General features: G+C 39.6%; 1 protein-coding gene across 1 annotated transcript; it reads right to left on the bottom strand.

Moving 5' to 3' along the window:
* Positions 1 to 211: 211 nt before the first annotated feature.
* Positions 212 to 6411, bottom strand: LOC127118469 (U2 small nuclear ribonucleoprotein B'' 2). Its single transcript, XM_051048681.1, has 5 exons — positions 6193 to 6411; positions 3787 to 3959; positions 3050 to 3143; positions 1053 to 1135; positions 212 to 769 (listed from the first exon to the last, which is right to left on the bottom strand). Exons 1-5 carry the CDS (start codon positions 6263 to 6265, stop codon positions 494 to 496), a joined length of 699 nt encoding a protein of 232 aa, XP_050904638.1. The 5' UTR covers positions 6266 to 6411; the 3' UTR covers positions 212 to 493.
* Positions 6412 to 23532: the final 17121 nt, after the last annotated feature.

Below are 23532 nucleotides of genomic sequence, written 5' to 3'. Positions count from 1 at the left end.
AAACTCAACAAGCCTCTCTGTTCTATAATAGACACATATCTAACAAAATAATACAAATCTAATAAGTTCGTCAATCCAATCAGAAGCTATACTCCAATTAAGACTTAACAGGAAGTTAAATAGCTTTGAAGTGTTGGATTTAGATTCTCCACCTTTTGAATGCAGAAGATTTGATAACTTTGGGCAAAATTATGATAAAATGGGAGAGTAATGGTTAGAACGGAAATTTTCTGGGCCGATGAAATGAAACAGCTCATGGAGAACATGTTTTACAGAGAAAATAAAAAATAAATCACATACGACGAATAGACATAATTATACCAATCACTATCTCAATCTTCCCACAAATGTGGAAGATTTCTCACTTTCTGTCAACTTGTTGTATCTAACTTCCTGTAAACTTACAACTTCTGCAATTGGTTTTTAACAGACCTACACCAATACAGTGTGCAAAATTTACTTCAAATACTGATGATTGCAGAATATCAATTAGTTACTTCTTAGCAAAGTTTATAACCATGGGATTTTGAGGTGTGATTTTGAAGCCTTGAAGAGCCTGCATTGCCATAGATGATTGTATGTCATCTTCAAAATCTACGAATGCGATACCTGGCTTTGCATCAATCAAGCGCACTTCCTTAAACCCAGGGTATTGTTCGAAGAGCATTTCAAGCATTCTGCCGGTAGTTTCATAAGGCAAGTTCTCTATGAACAAAATATCGTTAGGAGCAGCTGCTTCTTGGGAAGTAGACCCTGGACGGAATGAGGCCTGCAGATATGAAAAGTGGATACTGTTTGTAAGTTGCCTGTAATATCAACATAAGTGCATGAAATTGAAGAATTAATGACAATAATTGTCATTCTTTACATGTAAATTTAATGCTCTCGGATTAGGATCCTAATATTGATCTGCTGGTCCGATTTATTAAAAAGGGAGCAAAATTGATACTGTATCAGAATTCAGAACCAATAAACTCTTCACAGTCTAGGGCGGATGCTTTAACCCGAGAGAAAATCAGGCATTACGATCAAAGTGGATTAAATGAACTTACTGTTGGGCCACCATTACTTGCACCATGTGTTCCATTTGGCACGGAAGATTGTTTTGATTCCTCAGGGAACCTCTTTTTCTCAACTGTACAGAAAAAAGAGTCAGCCAAATAAAAATAATGAGAAATGACTGCCAATTCAATAAAGGAACTAACGTTAATTCATAAGCAACAAGATCAGAAAGGAACTAATAATTCATGTATACTGAATAGCTAGACACTAAACATTATATCAGAATATTTCAATCCTGTTATCTTTAGGCCAATAAAATTGAGTAATAATAGGTCAGTCACAGTTCAATTCACCAGAATGAACCAAGCATGGCATATATCAATTGAACTGAACAGAAATGGTTTTTTTTTATGATGAACCGATTTGAAAACCAGTTTGTGGCCCTACAAGACCAGACCTAATGATAGGATGGCTCAAACTAGCTTGTTCAGTTGCATTTAACAAAACTAACCACACAAAGAAACAACTTGTCCCTCCTCCCTCCCCTCTCTCATATACTCGCATGGACACATGCAACGTTGTCAGAATCACAGGTCTATGTAAACTCGTGAAGGGTCCATAGATTCGACGTGTAAGAGTTTATGAAAAATAAAATTAAAGACTAAAAGAAAATCAGTGACAAAAATGAGACAAATAAAAGACCGATTAGGATAAAAATTCCAATTTCAAACTGTAACCAAACAAAAGGACACTTTGAGACACACACAAAGGGAACAAGCTATAAGTTAACAAAGGGATACACTGCTTCAAAAATTAGAGCAACAAAAAACAGTAAATAATGCTTAGAATAGAATAACAAACAATAGCACTCACTCGAGACAAACAAAACACAACAATGAAACAAAGACAGATCACACAGGAAAAGTAATGCATAGAAACAGCAGTAAAATGAAGAGTCTATCTGAGTCTGAGTCGGCTGCAAAAATGAGTTTGAGTACGAGTTTTGGCCTCTTAGACTTGTTAATTCATCTGAGTCTATGAGTTGACTCGCATGTCTGACAACCATGGACATGTATATCATTTACGCGTGTGTTTTAATGTATAAGTATTACAATATAATTAAATACACATATTTAGCCCAAAATAAATGTTCTACGGTGCAAAAAGTTTAATATTGCAGTAGATTTTACATGATTGGCTTTTGTTGTGTATTGACCACCAACATATACGAGACAAAATAATTGTTGAGGCTCATGTATTTTTCTGTACTATTCTGCTTATATTGAAACTTAGTGTCTGAAATGCACCCTAAAAAGGTCTTGGGATGTGAGGGGGGAGTCTAGGGAAAAAAAAAGAAGAAAGGGAAATGTAAGAAGGATAGTTCCCCAACTTGAATGGGGGGAGTTTAATATTCTTCAAAGTAAAAGAACCCCTAATACACGGGAACTAAAAAAAAATGTGTTGGAGGAGAATTCTAGAGGGTTTAGATAAATTCTTCAAATCTTTTCCGTGTTATAATACTCTTAAAATTAGAACTATACTAATGATAAGTATTCTCTTATCATTCAATGTCTCAAATAAGGTGGAAGTTTTCTCTCTCATTCCCTTCCCCTCCAAACTCCCAATCAGACCGTAAGGCTTTGTTTAGGAGTTAGAAAAGGTGGGGAAAAGAGGATAACTCCCCACTTTTCATTGGGGATTATTTTACTTCCTAGGAATAAAACTGAGAAACGAGAAACTACTAAGTAGTGTTTCGGAGGACTCTGAAAATTGTTACAATTCCTTTCCCTCTTCTTATAATACCCCTAAAATAATGTAAACGTCACTCATAATCATTCTCTTCTCCTACCTCCAACAGCACTCTCCTAATCAAGGAGGGGCTCATGACAAGTATTTGAATGCTAAAAATCTTACATTACATATGATCATTCAGTCATTGCGAACTGACATCACCACTTCGCAGGGGCATATGATAATGGTAGATTCAACACGCAATTCAAAAAAATTAGCAAGCCTGTGGCCTGCTAAAAAATAAATGACCATTCACCTTTCTCCTCTTGTTTCTTTTTCTTTTCCCTTGGAACAAAACTTCCCTCTTCTTTAGCAATACAATCTGACTTTGTTTTTGCATATTGAATTCTCTGCATCAAGTTATTTACATAAAAAGGTTTTAGAACTATATCATTGGTAGAAAAAAGATAAATCAAAATACCAAGTAACTTTCTCAACAAGAAAGGAGAAATAAAGAACATGTGGTATATCATCCACATCTTTCATTTTCAATGTTGATAATGAACATATTGCCAACATCAAAGAATGCTAATGCATAATACTACCTCCGGTCCTATTTATAAGACACTGTTCACTTTTTACATACATTGAATAATCAATGTATATGAACTATATATGGACCAAATACATTAATTAATTAATGTATCTAAAAAGTAAATTGTCTCTTATAAATTGGACCGGAGGGAGTATTTAGTTAAGAATTCTTACAAGATAATGAACATGAACCCCACACAGGACAATAGATGTTTGGACCAGAGAAAATCAAACCATAATATTTAACTAAAAATTCTTACAATCAGCTATATTTGGGCATGTTTAAACATAACTCCGTGATGGACAATATACAATTAAGAGAAATTACAAGATCCAAAATTAAACAGAGTAAGATAAGCAGGCAACAAGAAAAGGTTCTCAAAAAATATATAAAATACAATAGATTTATGAACATAACCATACAGAAACTAACAAGTATAGGATGTATAACTTGAATACCATGGGTTTTTCATAAAATGGGAAGTTCTGCATCTGTCGCACTGCATTACTAGCAGCAGTTACTTCACTAAAACAAACCCATGCCTGTCCTCGAAGCTTAGGAGTCTTTAGAGCAATGATGTCCAAAATCCTTCCATATTGAGAGAATAAGCAGTACAGAGATCTCTTCAACTCTGTCACAAAGACAACAAACAGAACATAAGTCATAATTCTAAATTATATCATAATATCACTATCAAAGTCGTTTAATTTAATAAAAAGAAAAAGAGACACATGACAAGTGAAAAATCCAATTACCAAATAAGTCCGCTATACATAGAGGGGTCAAGTTTTCTATTACATAGTAAGATTAACATTGTTTAATAAAAACACACAAGATATTAATCTTGGCATACCTCATTGACATATCAAATGATTGTAGATTTATGTAAAAATTTATACATAAGATCTACATATATTAACTTTCAACCCAACAATGAGTTCTGCAATACAAATATCAATAAAATGAAGCACAGACACTCCTAAGATCTATTTGATCCTCGTATACTATGACTATGAAGTACGAACACCCCTAAAGCTAGGGGTGTCTGGTGTCCAACATTGCATCAGTGTTCGGCACACTACAAAACTCACACTGGTGTCAGACAACTCATACATTTTACCAACCAAAAACAACTTAAGCTTCAACACACCTTGGACACCCCTCAGATACATTTATGATTATAATCGACACTTGTTCTAATATTTTCCTAAACAAATTAGAACAAAAATTAGGCTTTTAGAATTAGAACTAAGACATTAGTATTTTAATTAGACATGTGAAAAATTCTAACATATGAATTTCTTTTCACATACAACATTTTGTGCAATTTTCAACGATGATGAACAACGAAAGGGAATTTAAGACGTTAAATATGATTAATCATTTTTAACTTTTCAAAAGTAGATGAATGGATGGATGAAGGTAAAAACTGGCATATCTTAGTTTGAGAGTATCCGATTTTATAGTGCTTGCCCCAAATCCCACTATGTTATAGTGTCCAGTTATTTAACAATACTGGGTTTGACTACATTGAAATCTATATTGTTAAACTCGGAAAACAGCGCGGCGTGGCCATCCCAAAAAATGGAACGGAATGGAACGGATGTTATTTTTTGTCATCAACCATGGCATTGGAGAAATCAAAGGATATATGTCACAGACTTCATAGCTTCTTTTAATATGATTGAAGATATTCGAGATAAAGTTAGAAGCTACCATCATAGCATGAGTATTCAGACAAACATAATCCATTAAGGCAGAGAAGCAAATGATATGGAGTGGAAGAAACCGGAGAAGGACTAGATTTGTATCAACTCTGATGGAGCAGTCACAAAAAATAATGTAGCTGGCTGTAGAGGTCTAGCTAGGAATAGTAATGGTAACTGGTTGTGTGGTTTCTCCAAGAGTGTAGGGATTTGCAATGTGTTCTCTGCAGAATTATGGGGGTGTATTGGAAGGATTAAGACTTCCTCAAGGCAAAGGATATGATAGAGTGGAGTTGCAAGTTGATAGTCAAGAAGTGGTAAATGCAATTCAGGAAAACATTAATCAGTGGAAGGGCATGAGTTAAATTCGCAAAATCAAGACTGCTATGGAAGGAATTTCGGAGATTAAAGTAGCGAAAATTTATCGAGAAGCCAATAAGTGTGTGGACTCTTTGGCAAAGTTTAGCTTGAATCTTCATGGTGGATGTCTATCTTTTAACGAGTGTCCCGATTTTATGTATAGCTTGTTACTAGGTGATATCAGTGGCATAGGTTGATTTGTGTGGTTGTCTGTTTTCGGGCTTTTGGCCTCTTGAAACACACAAAGAAAAGTTAAGGGAAAAACCAGACACACCAGTCTTGGCCATTCCAAGCCGCGTCACCACTGTTCCGCACCGCTTCCATTACAGATTTCTCGGCCATTCCGGACACGTCACCCAACTGTGCCGTTCCAGTGCAGTCTGATGCATTTTTGGCCACTATGTCATTCCGGAACGCCGGTATATCGGTCGCTCCGGCTGAGTTTAACAACCTAGATTGAAATTAACTTCAATGTTGTCCAACTGAGAAATGCCAAATCCAATTAAACTAAACGTTCCTACGTATTAATCTAAAAACGAGAATCAGTAACACGAGTCCTAAGCCAAATCCAAAGCCACCCTAAAAATTCAGTATAAAACTCAAACATGTTTGAAGTTTGTAAGCACAACTCTCAATCAACCAAATTCAATCATAAACTAACTTTGAAACTATCAGAAACAGTTGTAAACTTGAAAAATTCAAAAATCACAACAAGACTAGAAAACAGTAGTAATTGCAAAATTGAAGTAGAAAAACAAAACAAAGCATGGAAATGAAAATGGTGGGAAAGGAATTTACCATCTTTCTTGACCTTTTCATTGAGATTCTTAACGTAAATGGTTTGATTTGGAGGTATGTCCCCTGAAAGCATCCTCTCTTCGGTTTCTGATTGAAGAACGGTGAACGGTGTGAGCCCTAGCGCTGTAGTCGAGACTCGAGTGTTACAGTTTGATTTTGGGCTTTTTCATGGAAAGACCGGCCCATATTTGCCAATGACTTAAGGGATTTCTTAAATGCATCTTGCGGGTGTGTTTGATTTGTTAAAAAAACGATTGGATATGTTTAAAATGCAACGGAAGTCCTTCTCTTTTCTCACTTCTAAATAAATTATTTTAAATATTTTTTAAACTTTACCAATTTACATTCTCTCAAAATCAATTAATCAAGTTCAGACTTTCTTCCATCAACATCAAGTATATTAAAGAGATCATTTAACACTAAAGTAAACTCATAATTTGTATGTTTTTTATTTTTATAAAAAAAAAAAAAATTGCATAAATTAGTAAAAATTGATGATTAGGTTAAGAAATAGATAGTTTTGGAATGATTGATAGTTTATAAATAATGAGAAATATGTTTGATGGTCAAAAATAATGGTCAATGCATTATTTTTGGGGATATGATAGTCTGCATTACCGTCATTGACGAAATTGAAAGTGGCGGGAAATTTCGGAGATGCATCTTCGAAAATTTTCAACGTTTGGACTCTTAGGAACCAGAGATGCATCTCTCTAATTTATTTGTCTACTTTTTTTAGGGTTGATTGTAGTAATTGTGTGACACCTATGTGGTTTACTTACAAACAGTACGGTTGATAGAGACAACAAATTGAGGCACAAGAGGATTGCACATCATACATTTGTCAAAAGGGAAAAGAGTTAGGTTTCGGAGGCTCGTGTTCCCTCTAGCCCGGTTTGTAACACCCATCTAAAATACCCCAATAATTAATTAAAACAACAAAATATGAATCAGAGTAGATATGCAATTTCAGGGTGTCACACTTGACACTTCACACCATTCACCAAAATATCTTGTCATGCTCATTTATTAATCAAAATAAAACATTGCACAATTCGCAGCGGATAGAAATCTAACAACATGCAAACCATGTAACACATTACATGTAAAATTGTTCAACAACCAAAATGAAAACAAGGTAAAACATCCCGTCCCGATGTTACATATACCAGAGCATGACCCACTAAGGAACTACACTAGACTCCAAACACTAGCTTCTACTCAATCACTGCTCGTTACCTGAAACATAGTTGTAAGGGTGAGTTCCTCAATCGATATAATAAGCATTATAAAATATCATGTAATGCTAAGTAAATTAACACATTCATCACCCTACTCATATCACACATTCAGCAACGGCAACATCAACTCATAATCATACTCAACACAAACACAAAACACACGTATAATATTGGAATACATCCATTCATATTATATGCCATACATACATTATGAAATGAGACTCCATGCATGCGGTACCGACTATTCATGAACACATAGTTCAACCTCACCGATCAAACCCAGATACGGCTACCAAGCTCACTAGTCCCACTCATTTGAGACCTAGTGACTCACTCACTAATTCCTCACCATGGGAATTAGCTACCACCATAAAGGCTATGCTATGCACGCTAAACCACCTAGCATGCAAACATCAACAACAATCCACAATGAACATATGCTCACACTCTAAGCCATAAACAGTCCATCCAAAATTGCATACATAATAGATATATTCACAGCATTATGCATACCATCATACATCATCAGCATATTTATCACAGAATCATATCATGTCATGCCAAATAATAAATCATAGTATTAGAACACTCTACTAATACCTATACTGCTCAAAACAACGGGAAATGATCCCTACTATATCATACATCAGCTAAATTACATCACTCAGCTGAAACGACCAAAACTGCACAACAACAGCTCAGAAAAATCAAACTTCTGCCCATACACGTATGCCTCATGCCCATACGCGTATGGCACATTTCCTAGCCAAGCCCATACGCGTATGGCCTGTCTCATACGCGTATGATACGCGTACCACTTCTCCCATACGCGTACCAACAGAGACAAAACTACGTTAGAACATCATCTTCTTCATTCATACGCGTATGGCCTCACCCCATACGCGTACCACTCACAGGCTACGCGTAAGTACACGCGTATGGCGCGTATCAGCACCAATCTCCTCCCCTCCAGGCCATCTCATACGCGTATGGCCTAGTGTCATACGCGTATGACCAGAAACCAAAATTCCAGATTTGCTATGGGTTTTTCTCTGCTACGAGATTTCTCAAATCCAACCTCCCACAGTCCAATTTTTACACAGCATTCGTTCATATTATCTAACACAGATCATACCCATTCAATTTCACAATTTCTAACCTTATTACATCTAATTCCTACGAATTTTCTTCAATTATAAACCCATATCTCATTCATCCATAAGTTCACAATTTGCAGCATTCATCATCCTGATTAGAGTCAATTCAATGGCTTATTACTACCCATTACATGTTAACCCATAATGCCCATTAAACGATGATAAACCCCCCTTACCTGAGTTAATCCGGCAAATCCTTTAACTTCAAGCTTTTCCCTTCTTCAACCCTTTTTCTCTTGCTCTTCCTTTTTGCCCTTTTTCCACTTTTTAGTCGCTTCTCTGTTTTCACGTGTAAAAAAAACCTTTTACTAAATGGGACTCTTTACCGATTCCAAAAATCGTTCCAATTCCAACTTTATTATTCCAATAATAATAATCCAATAATATTCCAATTATTTAATTAAATTAATAAATATACTAATAATAATATATATGAAGGGTTTATCTTTTATTTTGAAAAATAATACCCTCTCATTCATATTATCATCACAATATACTATTAAACTTAAATTAAATAATTATCATATTTTATCGGGGTGTTACAACTCTCCCCCACTAAAAGAGTTTTCGTCCTCGAAAACATACCTCAAGCGAATAACTCTGGATAAGACTCCTTCATCTGACTCTCACGTTCCCAAGTCACATTGCCACCTGCTGGTCCTCCCCAAGCTACCTTTACCAAAGCAATCTCTTTACCCCGCAACTGCTTCAACTCTCGATCCTCGATCCTCATAGGTGATGTTTCAACAGTCAGGTTATCTCTCACTTGTACATCATCTACTTGGACCACATGCGACGGATCAGGAATGTACCTCCTCAACTGAGACACATGAAAAACCTCATGCAAATTCGCAAGTGACGGCGGTAAAGCGATACGATAGGCTACCTCCCTTATCCTCTCCAAAATCTGATAAGGACCAATAAATCGAGGTGTCAACTTCTTCGACTTCAAAGCTCGACCAACCCCAGTTATCGGAGTAACACGAAGAAACACATGATCTCCCTCTTGAAACTCAAGTGACTTCCTCCTCTTGTCGTGATAACTCTTCTGACGACTCTGAGCAATCCTCATCTTCTCCTGAATCATCTTAATCTTTTCCGTAGTTTGTTGAACAATCTCCGGTCCAACCACCGCACTCTCACCGGACTCATACCAACATAAAGGTGTCTGACATCTCCTACCATACAAAGCTTCAAACGGTGCCATACCAATGCTCGAATGAAAACTATTGTTGTAGGTAAACTCAATCAAAGGTAAATAACAATCCCAAGCACCTCCCTTTTCCAAAACACAAGCCCTCAAAAGATCCTCCAGTGACTGAATCGTCCTCTCAGTCTGACCATCAGTCTGCGGATGATATGCAGAACTCAATCTCAGCTTAGTTCCCAAAGCCCTCTGCAAACCTTCCCAGAACTCCGATGTAAATCTAGGAACTCTGTCCGAAACAATACTCGACGGAATACCATGCAAACTTACAATTTTCTCAATATACAACTCAGATAATCTCTCTAACGGATAATCCATTCTGATCGGAATGAAATGAGCCGATTTTGTCAATCTGTCAACAATCACCCAAATAGCTTCAAAATTCTTAATTGTCCTCGGTAAACCAGAAACAAAATCCATACTGATACTATCCCACTTCCACTCTGGAATAGCCAACGGTTGCATTAGCCCAGACGGCTTCTGATGCTCAATCTTTGACTTCTGACAAGTCAAACAAGAATAAACAAAACTCGCAATTTCTCTTTTCATTCCCGGCCACCAAAATAACTTTTTCAAATCATGATACATCTTCGTAGCCCCAGGATGAATACTCAGGCCACTACGATGTCCTTCCTCAAGAATACTCTTCTTAAGTTCGGTAACATCCGGAATACACACCCGATTACCAAATTTCAAAACACCATTCTCATCAACTCTGAATTCACCACCTTGACCTTGATTCACTAGAGTCAACTTATCAACCAAAAGCACATCGGATTTCTGACCCTCTCTAATCTCATCCAGAATACCACTCGTTAACTTCAACATTCCCAATTTAACACTATTGTGAGTACTCTCACACACCAAACTCAAGTCTCTAAACTGCTCAATTAAATCCAATTCCTTAACCATTAACATAGACATATGCAATGATTTCCGACTCAATGCATCAGCCACTACGTTTTCTTTACCCGGATGGTAATTCAAACAAAGTCATAATCCTTCAGAAACTCTAACCATCTCCTCTGTCTCATATTCAGCTCTTTCTGATCAAACAAATACTTTAAACTTTTATGGTCACTGAAAACCTCAAATCTTGACCCGTACAAGTAATGCCTCCATAACTTCAGAACAAATACCACAGCTGCCAACTCTAAATCGTGTGTCGGATAGTTCCTCTCATGAACCTTCAGTTGTCTCGAAGCATAAGCTACAACCTGCTTATTCTGCATCAAAACACCACCCAAACCCAACAATGAAGCATCACAGTAAACCTCAAATGGTTCCGACGGACTTGGTAATATCAGAATAGGAGCAGTAGTTAACCTTCTCTTTAACTCTTGGAAACCTTCTTCACATTTTGAGTCCCAAACAAACGCTTGCCCCTTTCTCGTCAACATCGTCAACGGTAACGCCAACTTAGAAAATCCCTCAATGAATTTCCTATAATAACCTGCAAGTCCAAGAAAACTCCTTATCTCAGAAACTGACTTCGGAGCTTCCCACTTAGATACCGCTTCTATCTTAGAAGGATCAACAGCAATACCACCTCTTGAAACCACATGACCAAGAAAACTAACCTCTTCTAACCAAAATTCACACTTGGACAGTTTAGCAAATAACTTCTTTTCTCGTAGAACTCCTAAAACCACTCTCAAATGTTCAGCATGCTCTTCTTCAGATTTCGAATACACCAAAATATCGTCCATAAACACCACAACAAACTTGTCTAGGTACGGATGGAAAATCCTATTCATATACTCCATAAATACCCCAGGCGCATTAGTCACACCAAAAGGCATTACAGAATACTCATAATGTCCATACCTTGTTCTGAAAGCAGTCTTTTGAATATCCTCAGTTTTCACACGTATCTGATGATACCCCGATCTCAAATCTATTTTGCTGAACACACTCGCACCAACCAACTGATCCATCAAATCATCAATCCTCGGCAAAGGATACCGATTCTTGATCGTCACTTTATTCAGTTGCCTGTAGTCCACACACAACCTCATAGTACCTTCTTTCTTCTTAACCAATAACACTGGTGTGCCCCACGGTGACACACTCGGACGAATAAATTTCTTATCCAACAGATCTTCCAGCTGACTCTTCAATTCAGTTAACTCAACAGCAGACATACGGTACGGAGCCATCGATATCGGCCTAGTACCAGGTACCAAATCAATCGAGAACTCAACTTCACGCTCTGGCGGTAATTCATTCACTTCTTCAGGAAACACATCAGGAAAATCACACACCACGGCTAGATCGCACATCACCAGTTTATCTTTAGCCTCCAAAGTCGCTAACAGCATAAACAACTCTGCCCCATCTGCTACTGCCTCATTCACCTGCCTTGCTGATAGAAACAAACTCTTTCCTTCCTCAATCTCAGGAAAGATCACAGTCTTATCAAAACAGTTGATATAAACTCGGTTAAACACCAACCAGTTCATACCTAGGATAACATCAATCTGCACTAGTGGAAGACACACGAGGTCCATCCCAAAGTCTCTACCAAAAATACTCAAAGGACAATTTAAACAAACTAAAGTAGTAGTCACTGAACCCTTCGCAGGAGTATCAATCACCATACTCCCATGCATCTCAGATATCTCTAATTTAAGTTTCACAGCACAATCCAAAGATATAAAGGAATGAGTCGCACCTGTGTCAATAATAGCTACAAGAGGAAAGCCATTAATATAACACGTACCTCGGATCAAACGATCATCTGCAGAAGTCTCAGAACCCGATAAAGCAAAGACCTTGCCTCCCGACTGGTTCTCTTTCTTCGGCTTAGTACACTGTGGACTGATATGACCCACCTCTCCACAGTTGAAACAAGTCATAGTCTTCAACCGACACTCTGCAGCCAAGTGACCACCTTTGCCACACTTGAAACACTTCTTCTCAGTACTGGTACACTCATGGATACGATGTCCAGCCTAACCACATCTGTAACACTTAGCAGGGGCACTGGAGTCTCCCCCACTAGGTCTCTTCATCCCACTTTGTCTCTGGAAACCTTTGCCAGCTGCATACGGTTTCCCACGATCATTCTGATTCTTGCCTTTCCTATCAACCCTCTGCTGATAGCTCTCCGCTCTGGCCTTGGTATCCTGTTCAAAAATCCTGCAACAGTCAACCAAGTCAGAAAACACTCTAATCCGCTGATACCCAATAGCCTGCTTGATCTCGGGACGTAACCCGTTCTCAAACTTCACACATTTTGAAAATTCCCCAGTAGCCTCATCATAGGGAGTGTAATACTTCGACAGCTCTGTGAACTTAGCAGCATACTCAGTAACAGACCGGTTGCCCTGCTTCAATTCTAAGAACTCTATCTCTTTCTTTCCTCTGACATCCTCTGGAAAGTACTTCCTCAGGAATCTCTCTCTGAACACCGCCCAAGTGATCTCAGCACTCCCAGCAGCTTCCAACTCAGTGCGGGCAGCAACCCACCAATCATCTGCTTCCTCTGACAGCATATGCGTACCGAACCTGACCTTCTGGTTATCGGCACACTCAGTCACTCGGAAGATCCTCTCGATCTCCTTCAACCACTTCTGAGCACCATCTGGATCGTATGCTCCCTTGAACATTGGAGGATTGTTCTTCTGGAACTCACTCAGTTGACGAGCAGCTCCCAATCCCACAACATTCGGATTCCCTCCAAGTACTCCAGCTAGCATACCCAGAGCCTCAGCAATCGCAGCATCGTCTCTACCTCTTCCAGCCATCTCTATTCTGAGTTAATCCAACAAGCTAAAACAATAAGTACTGATAGGGTTACACAACACCTATCACATACAGGGAAACAGAATAATTACGACTCGACTCGACCGACTATGCTCTGATACCACTAATGTAACACCCATCTAAAATACCCCAATAATTAATTAAAATAACAAAATATGAATCAGAGTAGATATGCAATTTCAGGGTGTCACACTTGACACTTCACACCATTCACCAAAATATCTTGTCATGCTCATTTATTAATCAAAATAAAACATTGCACAATTCGCAGCGGATAGAAATCTAACAACATGCAAACCATGTAACACATTACATGTAAAATTGTTCAACAACCAAAATGAAAACAAGGTAAAACATCCCGTCCCGATGTTACATATACCAGAGCATGACCCACTAAGGAACTACACTAGACTCCAAACACTAGCTTCTACTCAATCACTGCTCGTTACCTGAAACATAGTTGTAAGGGTGAGTTCCTCAATCGATATAATAAGCATTATAAAATATCATGTAATGCTAAGTAAATTAACACATTCATCACCCTACTCATATCACACATTCAGCAACGGCAACATCAACTCATAATCATACTCAACACAAACACAAAACACACGTATAATATTGGAATACATCCATTCATATTATATGCCATACATACATTATGAAATGAGACTCCATGCATGCGGTACCGACTATTCATGAACACATAGTTCAACCTCACCGATCAAACCCAGATACGACTACCAAGCTCACTAGTCCCACTCATTTGAGACCTAGTGACTCACTCACTAATTCCTCACCATGGGAATTAGCTACCACCATAAAGGCTATGCTATGCACGCTAAACCACCTAGCATGCAAACATCAACAACAATCCACAATGAACATATGCTCACACTCTAAGCCATAAACAGTCCATCCAAAATTGCATACATAATAGATATATTCACAGCATTATGCATACCATCATACATCATCAGCATATTTATCACAGAATCATATCATGTCATGCCAAATAATAAATCATAGTATTAGCACACTCTACTAATACCTATACTGCTCAAAACAACGGGAAATGATCCCTACTATATCATACATCAGCTAAATTACATCACTCAGCTGAAACGACCAAAACTGCACAACAACAGCTCAGAAAAATCAAACTTCTGCCCATACTATCATACCCCAAAATTTGCCCGTTGATATTACAAGGCATCTTTTCAAAGCATCCCTCAAGACCCTCCGACTTGCTCTGCAAGGCACTGATATCAAATGAACAAAAGCCCAGCTCACAACAGGCCCAATCCCGAAGTGGCCCAAACTAGCTTGCTCGCTAGGCGAGCAATCCCTTCGCCTAGCGAACCCCTCGTTATGACCCTCGCCCAGCGAAGCGCCAGGTCCAGAAAAAGCCCAAAACTAGCTTGCTCGCTAGGCGAGCAATTCCTTCGCCTAGCGAAGCTTGCGAAAGTCTGAAGTTTTGGACCTCATTTTAAGCCCATTAGGTCACAACAAGAGCATTATAAATAGCCAAGCTTCAGTCAGAAAAGAGGAGGACGAAAAAGGAGACAGAAACGGAGGGAGAAGGACGGAAACCCTGGTACAAAAACCCTGCTAACCCGAAGGCAGCCCATCCGCGCCGAAACTACCGCCGCCCAACTCAATCCGGCCTCCAAGCAATCAGTCCCTTTCAATATCGCAATTGCACACAGGTTTGCGTATCACCACTGTTTTACGTTTCCCATTGATATTCTTTACATACATGATGCATTCCGATTAAAGTTTTGATATATAATTTGATTTCGTATGTGAATCTAAGTATGAACATCCTGTATAATTGTCTATGCTATGTCTGTGATCAAATACCATGAGAGTGCAGTTTTTCGGAAGTCCTGCTGCTGTCCAACCCCAAACCCGTGGCCGCTTGCTAGCTCATCGCTAAGCGAGCCTGCAGCGAGCATTCGCTGAGCCTTCGCTAGGCGAAGCAGAGGCGAACGGGACAGCGGCTGCTTTGTCTCTTTGCTGGTCTTATGTTTGTTTAATTACGATTTTTGCATCACTTGGCCTGAACTCATAACTGTTATGTCTATTTTATGGTGCAATTGTCAAATCATATTTTATCTTAATACTCTAACCCGTGTGTTGAATGGTGTAAAAGCTTCCATATCCCCAATGAAGCGGCCGGCTAGGTATTCCATTTTACGTGTGGGAGACCTTCGTGGAGATGGATTCTAAATTACGTCACTTTAATGTGAAGACTCATATTGATTGCCTAATCAATTTTAATATATTAATGTTTAATGTATTGATTTTAACGTGTTGATTCACCATAATTACCTAATGAACGTTAAAATATGGACTTTAAATAAATGATATCGGACCTCTCTTCGTTACCCCACGATTACGGTATTACGGTCATGTCCCGCGAATGTGGGGATACCCTTAGCAAAGACCCTTCGATTAAATCATCATAAAATAAATCATAGTCCCTCGGATGTTGCCTTCGAATATATGATTTTGTCCCTCGACGACCCTTCGGTGTAGCCTACGGTTAAATGATGATCGTCCCTTCGAATGCTAAGGTATCCTTACAACTGTTGTCTTCAATGACCTATCGATGACCCTACGATGACCCTTAAACATCCAAAGGATAAAACTACTTACTTTTCAATAGTAAGGACAGTTTTACCCTCATAAGGATAGGAAATGCCCAGAAAGACCTCGGATAGGTATAACTCTTAATTGCTTATTCACAATTTAAAACTACTTTTCACACCTCACACCTTTCAAAATATCTTTAGAAAATCACCACTTGGTATACATTCATACTAGAATCATTACCGAGTTATATTTTTCTAAACAATTTTCAAAACTAAACAAGATAACCACTTCGTATACATTCATGCAAGAATCATTACAAAGTTAAATTCTCTTTTCAAAACAATTTTTTAACAATTCACCAACACTTTTCAGACAAAAATATAAGTGATCAAGCAATTAAGAGCCCATGGATAACCATGGATACAAAGGGTGCTAATACCTTCCCTTTGTATAATGTACCTCCCGAACCCAAAATCTATTGAGGTCTTTCCTGTTCTTTTCCACCTTTCCTTATTGGATAAAAGAAAAGTCGGTGGCGACTCTTGCTAACCGCGACATTGCGATTAAAAATCCATAAAGTCAGTTCACCGTATGACAGAACTGGCGACTCCACTGGGGACGATATAAAAAGAGAGGTTACCTTAAAAACAAGATCACTTATTCAAATTGTTTGATTTACTTTTAAGGGATTGCTTGGGTATGTTATGCTTGAGTGAAAGATCCTACACCCGGATCTAGTGTACCTTAGGTAAGTAGCAAGAGATCATCGCGACTATCCGGCGTATACTGGAATGGTCAAAATGATGGCTACGGTTAATGTGGCACTTTGGATGTCCTGATGTTCCTCATGTTAGTTGAGGAAATGTTTGGCATTCGCGTGGTGTCATCGAAGCATTAACCAGACCTTTAGAACCCTAATTAACTCATCCTGGCCATTAGAAAGTAGTGAGATAACTGACTTCGGTTCCGACTGGAGTTGGTTGAGACTCGATACTACACTCTTTGAGATTGGACTTTAGGGAAGCTTTGGTCAACCACTTGGTGTTGCACTGAAGTGGACTTAAAGGAAAGTCGATGATTTGAGATCCTTCTAGAACCCGGTTACTATTCTATGACAGGTTGAACCAACCAAACTTCAGTGGGGAGGGTATTTACCTATGGAACTCATGCAAGCCTTGAAACTTAGGGATGATTGTTGTGTGACTTGTTTGTGTTTGTTACTCACATAACATCATAACATCATAACATCATAACATCATGGTACTGTACTAACCATTTTGAGGACTTAGGGATTTAGCTTTGCTAGGTTTGGTAAAAAAAACAAAAAAACAAAAAAACAAAAAAAAAACAAAAAAAAAAAGAGGCTCTTTTTTAGTTTATGCAAAGTTAAATCCCGAAAGTCCTTGAAAACATTTCATACATTGCATTGCATCGCATAACAGGTATTCTAAAGGATCAGTGTTCTCACGATTTTCCTATCAAACAGATTCAAGCAGATTCAAACCAGAAAATGGCTCTCGAACAAACTGTCAAAGATCTCCAGGCTCAGAATGCTCAATTCCAGGAGATGATGCTGAGCTTATCCAAGGGGCAAGAAGAACTGAAGGCTCTCTTGATGGAGAAGAAGAAGGACCAGAAACCTGTGGGTTATATTAATCCAGGGAGAAGGCTCAAAGGACAGGCTACCGGGGTCACGATTAGAATTCCGAAGGATTCAGAAACCGAGAATGATTCGGAAGATGAGAATCCTAACCCCGTCAATTCTGAGGACGACGATGAAGATTATGAACATGAACAGGACTCTCCGAAAGATGATAAGTATAAGTTGCTGGAAGAACGTATGTTAGCCATGGAGGGTCAGAAAATGCCCGGTCTGGATTTCGAAAACTTGGGTCTGGTCTCTGATGTGGTCATTCCTCGCAAATTCAAGATCCCCACTTTCACTATATACGATGGGGCATCTTGTCCCCAGATGCATCTAAGGGCTTATGTGAGAAAGATTCAGCCGCACACTACTGATAGGAAGCTATGGATCCATTTCTTCCAAGAGAGTCTGTCTGGCACCCAGTTAGAGTGGTATTATCAGCTTGAGAGCTCTAACATCCGCACCTGGACTGATTTAGCGACGGCCTTCTACGAGCACTACCAGTATAATTCTGAATTGGCACCTACTCGGCTACAGCTACAAAATATGACCATGGGCTCTAAAGAAAGTTTCAAAGAATATGCTCAAAAATGGAGAGATTTGGCTGGCAGAGTCAAACCTCCTATGACTGATCGAGAGTTAGTGGACATGTTCATGAGCACACTGACTGGCCCGTTCTACAGCCATCTATTGGGAAGTTCTTCATCAGGTTTCACTGAACTTATCTTGACCGGTGAACGGGTTGAAAGCGGCATTTGAAGTGGAAAGATACAGGCAGCTACCTCTGCAAGCACCAAAAAGTCCTATCAGGGAAAGAATGAATCCAATGCTGTGTACAGTCAAAGGGGTCGTAGCAAGAAGAATCGTGACCATACTGTTGAGGCAGTTACGATCGCAGCACCGCCATCTCAGAACTTCCAACACAGACAAGACAGGCCGAGAAGGCAGTTTACCAAGATCAATATGACTTTAGCACAGGCACTACAGGGTATGCTAAAGGCCAATTTAATTACCCTCAGAGATCCTCCTATGAAGCCCAACACTACTTCTCCTCGTTATAATCCCAACGCCAGGTGTGCGTATCACTCCGACAGCCCTGGGCATGATACAAACGATTGTTGGCCGCTGAAGAATAAGATTCAGGATATGATCGACGATGGGGCAATTGAATTTGATTCTCCGGTTACTCCTAATGTCATCACTGCCCCTCTGCCTAACCATAACGAGACTGTCAATGCTGTGGAAGATGCTGATAGCGATTGCAACCTGGACAGCTGGATTTTCCCAACAATTGGTGACAGACTCAACAACTGGAAGGCTGAAGACACTATCCCGATTTCCTTTAGTCAGGAATAATTGTTATTGCTTATTTAATGTATCAAATTTGGTTAAATGTTTTGTCAGTTTCATAAGCATATTCACATTCAATAAATCAATGGACTTTTTGCATTCAAATATTGCGCTCTTTATCTTTCCTGTCATTTTTCAAATAAGCTATGTTTCCTTGCACACACTCACGTAACCAATTGCGTATCCATATCCACTCTGGATCCTGTTGATAATAGTTCTGCTACTGTTCATTATGACTTTGAAAATCCGATCTACCAAACCGAAGATGGAAGTGAGGAAGATTGTGAAGTACCTGAAGAACTTGCCAGACTGTTACTGAAAGAAGAATGGACTATACAGCCGCATGAGGAGTCAATTGAAACTGTCGATCTGAGTACTAGAGTAGACAAGAAAGAAGTCAGAAGCCTCTTGGGGCACTTGAATTACATTGCCCGGTTTATCTCCCATTCGACTGCTACTTGCAAACCCATCTTCAAATTGCTGAGAACAGTCAAGAGATGATGAATGTCAGGAAGCTTTTGATAAAATCAAGAAGTATCTCCAGGAACCTCCAATTCTGACGCCACCTGTTGAAGAGGAGACCCCTAATCATGTATTTGACCGTGTTAGAAAATTCAATAGGGTGTGTTGGGGCAACATGACGAGTCTGGTCGAAAAGAGCATGCCATATACTGCCTTAGCAAAAAGGTACCGACTGTGAAACAAGATATTCACAGCTCGAGAAAGCTTGCTGTGCTTTGGCTTGGGCTGTTCGCCGACTAAGACAGTATCTGTTGAATCATACCACTTTATTGATTTCTAAGATGGATTCTATCAAATGTCTATTCGAGAAACCTGTTGTCTCCTGAAAGAGTTATCACTGATAATGGTATTAAACTGAACTCTGCACGCAGTCCAAAATAAAAAACCATAACTCTTCTCCGTACCGGCCAAGGATGAACGGCACCGTGGAGGCTGCTAACAATGTCCAGAAGCTCATACAAAAGATAGCAGTGACATACAAAGATTGGTATGAGATGTTACCCTTTGCTCTCTATGGTTATTGCACTTCAGTGCGCACTTCGACAGGGGCAACTCTCTTCTCTTTAGTCTACGGAATGGAAGCCGTTTTACCAGTGGAAGTTCAGATTCCCTCTCTAAGGATCATGAAAGAGGCGTGCTTAGACGAAGACGAATGGATTCAGACTCGACTCGATCAGATAAATTTGATTGATGAGAAGAGACTTGCGGCTGTATGTCACGGGCAGATATATCAGAAGCGCATGACCAGGGCATTCAACAAAAAGGTCAAGAGACAGGCGTATCAAATTGGCGACTTGGTAATCAAACGTATCGTTCTACCACAAACTGACCCCAGAGGCAAATGGACCCCCACATACGAAGGGCCATTTGTAGTTAAGAAGGTATTCTCTGGTGGAGCCATGATACTTGCTACAATGGATGGTGAAGACTTCCCACATCCCGTGAACGCGGACATAGTTAAAAAATACTACGCATAAAAAAGACCCGCTAGATCGACGTATCTAGGCAAAAGTAAGGGCATCCCGGCGAACCAAAAGGGTTCGGGCAAAAATTAGGGATATATATATAAAAAATGTACACCCGGCAAGTCGAAAACCTGAAAAGGCGGCTTGGGCAAAAAAGGGTATCCTGGTGGACTGAAAACCTGAAAAGGCGGTCCAGGCAAAAATTAGGGATTAAAGCGTATGACTATGTCCCGTTCTCAGTCAACTTTATCCAAGTTCAAGGGACTGACCAAGCCAATCACTTCTATCCGACAGCAGGGGATGAGATGCTTAAAGACATAATGACAGTAGTAGACTTAAAATCGATAGGATTTTTCTGCATAGCTTTCTCTTTGTTTTTGACAATTTCCTCTTACTAGGATTTCTGTCTCCTTGTACACAATTTGCCTGTTTATAGGCCTTCTTTCAAAATCAATGCAACTCTCTTACAAAAAAGATGTTTTTGTTTTACTTTTTCTGTTTTGATTGCATAAACGTCCATTGATTTGATTTGAATTAATATGTGCATTTGAATATGATCAATGTTTACCAAAATACATGCATAGAATAGCAATAGCAACTACTACCCGACTTCAGGATCAAGGAAAAGGTCTAACCATGCTTCCAATGAATCCGCTACCAATTCTCTTCCCCCCAGCAAGCCTGTTGTTCCTCAGAAGAAATTAGCAGTATCCCCCGGCACAGCCAGCTATTCCCCAACAGAGGTCGGCATCACCAGACAGGTTGATCCTCTCATCCATCCCCAGCCAAACCCTGTGGAATATTTCTACCATCAGACAGAAATCAAGAACCCCCAGCCGAGAGAGGGTCATCAACACAAATGTCTCCAACCAGCATATGGAGATTTGTTTTCCCCAGTGGAATCGCCAAGAAAGAAATTTCTCATACGCATAACTCATTCATTACATCATTTCACAGCATACGCATGCATACAACATTCGCATTTATTTTTTAGCATAACGCGGAACATCGCATGCATCATGACATAGCATGAAGCTAACTTTCTTTGCAGGTTAATTATCCTCCTGATATAATCAAAGTAAAAAGTTCATTCAGACAGACACCTCTATCAATTATGTACAAGATCCAGATACGTATCTCAGATACAATTCCCGGGACATTCATTCTGACTACAGTTCAGTATCTTCCTAACGATGGCATCTTTAAGCCCATCCCAGACATTTATTGCAAGTACAACATATACAGATATTATCAGATACAGCCTAACATACGGTTCATTCTGATTCAGCCCAACATATGATTCCTTCAACTATTTCAATGCGGTCTAATGTACGACCCAGTTAGACATTCGTCTCCTCAGATGCTACCTAGTGTATGGTACATTTCTGAAGTGTAGTCTAGTGTACGACTACTCCCTTTTCAGCAGATTCAGCCTAATGGACGGCTTATTCTGCTCAGATATGGTTTAATGTACGACCAAGTTAGACCTTCATCTGCTCAGATGCTACCTTAGGACAGGTACATTTCTGAATGGTAGTCTAGTATACGACTACTCCCTTTTCAGCAGATTCAGCCTAATGGACGGCTTATTCTGCTCAGATATGGTTTAATGTACGACCAAGTTAGACCTTCATCTGCTCAGATGCTACCTTAGGACAGGTACATTTCTGAATGGTAGTCTAGTATACGACTACTCCCTTTTCAGCAGATTCAGCCTAATGGACGGCTTATTCTGCTCAGATATGGTTTAATGTACGACCAAGTTAGACCTTCATCTGCTCAGATGCTACCTTAGGACAGGTACATTTCTGAATGGTAGTCTAGTATACGACTACTCCCTTTTCAGCAGATTCAGCCTAATGGACGGCTTTTTCTGCTCAGATATGGTTTAATGTACGACCAAGTTAGACCTTCATCTGCTCAGATGCTACCTAGTGACAGGTACATTTCTGAATTGTAGTCTAGCGTACGACTACTTGCATCGTCAGATTCAGCCTAATGGACGGCTCATTCTGCTCAGATATGGTTTAATGTACGACCAAGTTAGACCTTCATCTGCTCAGATGCTACCTAGTGACAGGTACATTTCTGAATTGTAGTCTAGCGTACGACTACTTGCATCGCCAGATTCAGCCTAATGGACGGCTCATTCTGCAACTCCAATACAGTCTAGCATAAGACCCATTTGGATCTTCAACTCAGAGACGATCTAGCGTACGATCCGTTCTGATTTTTCATCCTCGGCGAAGTCATCCGCCTAACGAACAAATCACTCTGGTAATCAGATACGGTCTAGTGTATGATCCATTCTGATCCCTTATCCCCAGCAGCGTATAGCACACCCTGACTCCCCAGTGAAGTCAACAGCCTAATGAATAACTCACCATATAGTCTAGCGTATGACCCGGTATGACATCCATGTCTTCAGATATCGTCTAACGTACGACACAATCTGAAGCTCCCATCATCAAACTTCCTGGATGGCATCTTTAAGCCCATCTCCATCAAGGCTAATTGACAAGCGCAAATTTTCGGGGCATTCTAGTGTTCAATAATCTTCCACCTCCAGACCACGAATGGTGCACATACCATTCTACTCTCTCGGTTCAAGAATATTGAACAGGGGCAGCTGTCATACCCCAAAATTTGCCCGTTGATATTACAAGGCATCTTTTCAAAGCATCCCTCAAGACCCTCCGACTTGCTCTGCAAGGCACTGATATCAAATGAACAAAAGCCCAGCTCACAACAGGCCCAATCCCGAAGTGGCCCAAACTAGCTTGCTCGCTAGGCGAGCAATCCCTTCGCCTAGCGAACCCCTCGTTATGACCCTCGCCCAGCGAAGCGCCAGGTCCAGAAAAAGCCCAAAACTAGCTTGCTCGCTAGG

Source organism: Lathyrus oleraceus, chromosome 2 (assembly GCF_024323335.1).
Source record: "Lathyrus oleraceus cultivar Zhongwan6 chromosome 2, CAAS_Psat_ZW6_1.0, whole genome shotgun sequence".
NCBI lineage: Eukaryota > Viridiplantae > Streptophyta > Magnoliopsida > Fabales > Fabaceae > Lathyrus > Lathyrus oleraceus.
The sequence above is the reverse complement of the archived record's forward strand: the minus strand, read 5'-3'. Positions and strand labels throughout refer to the sequence as shown.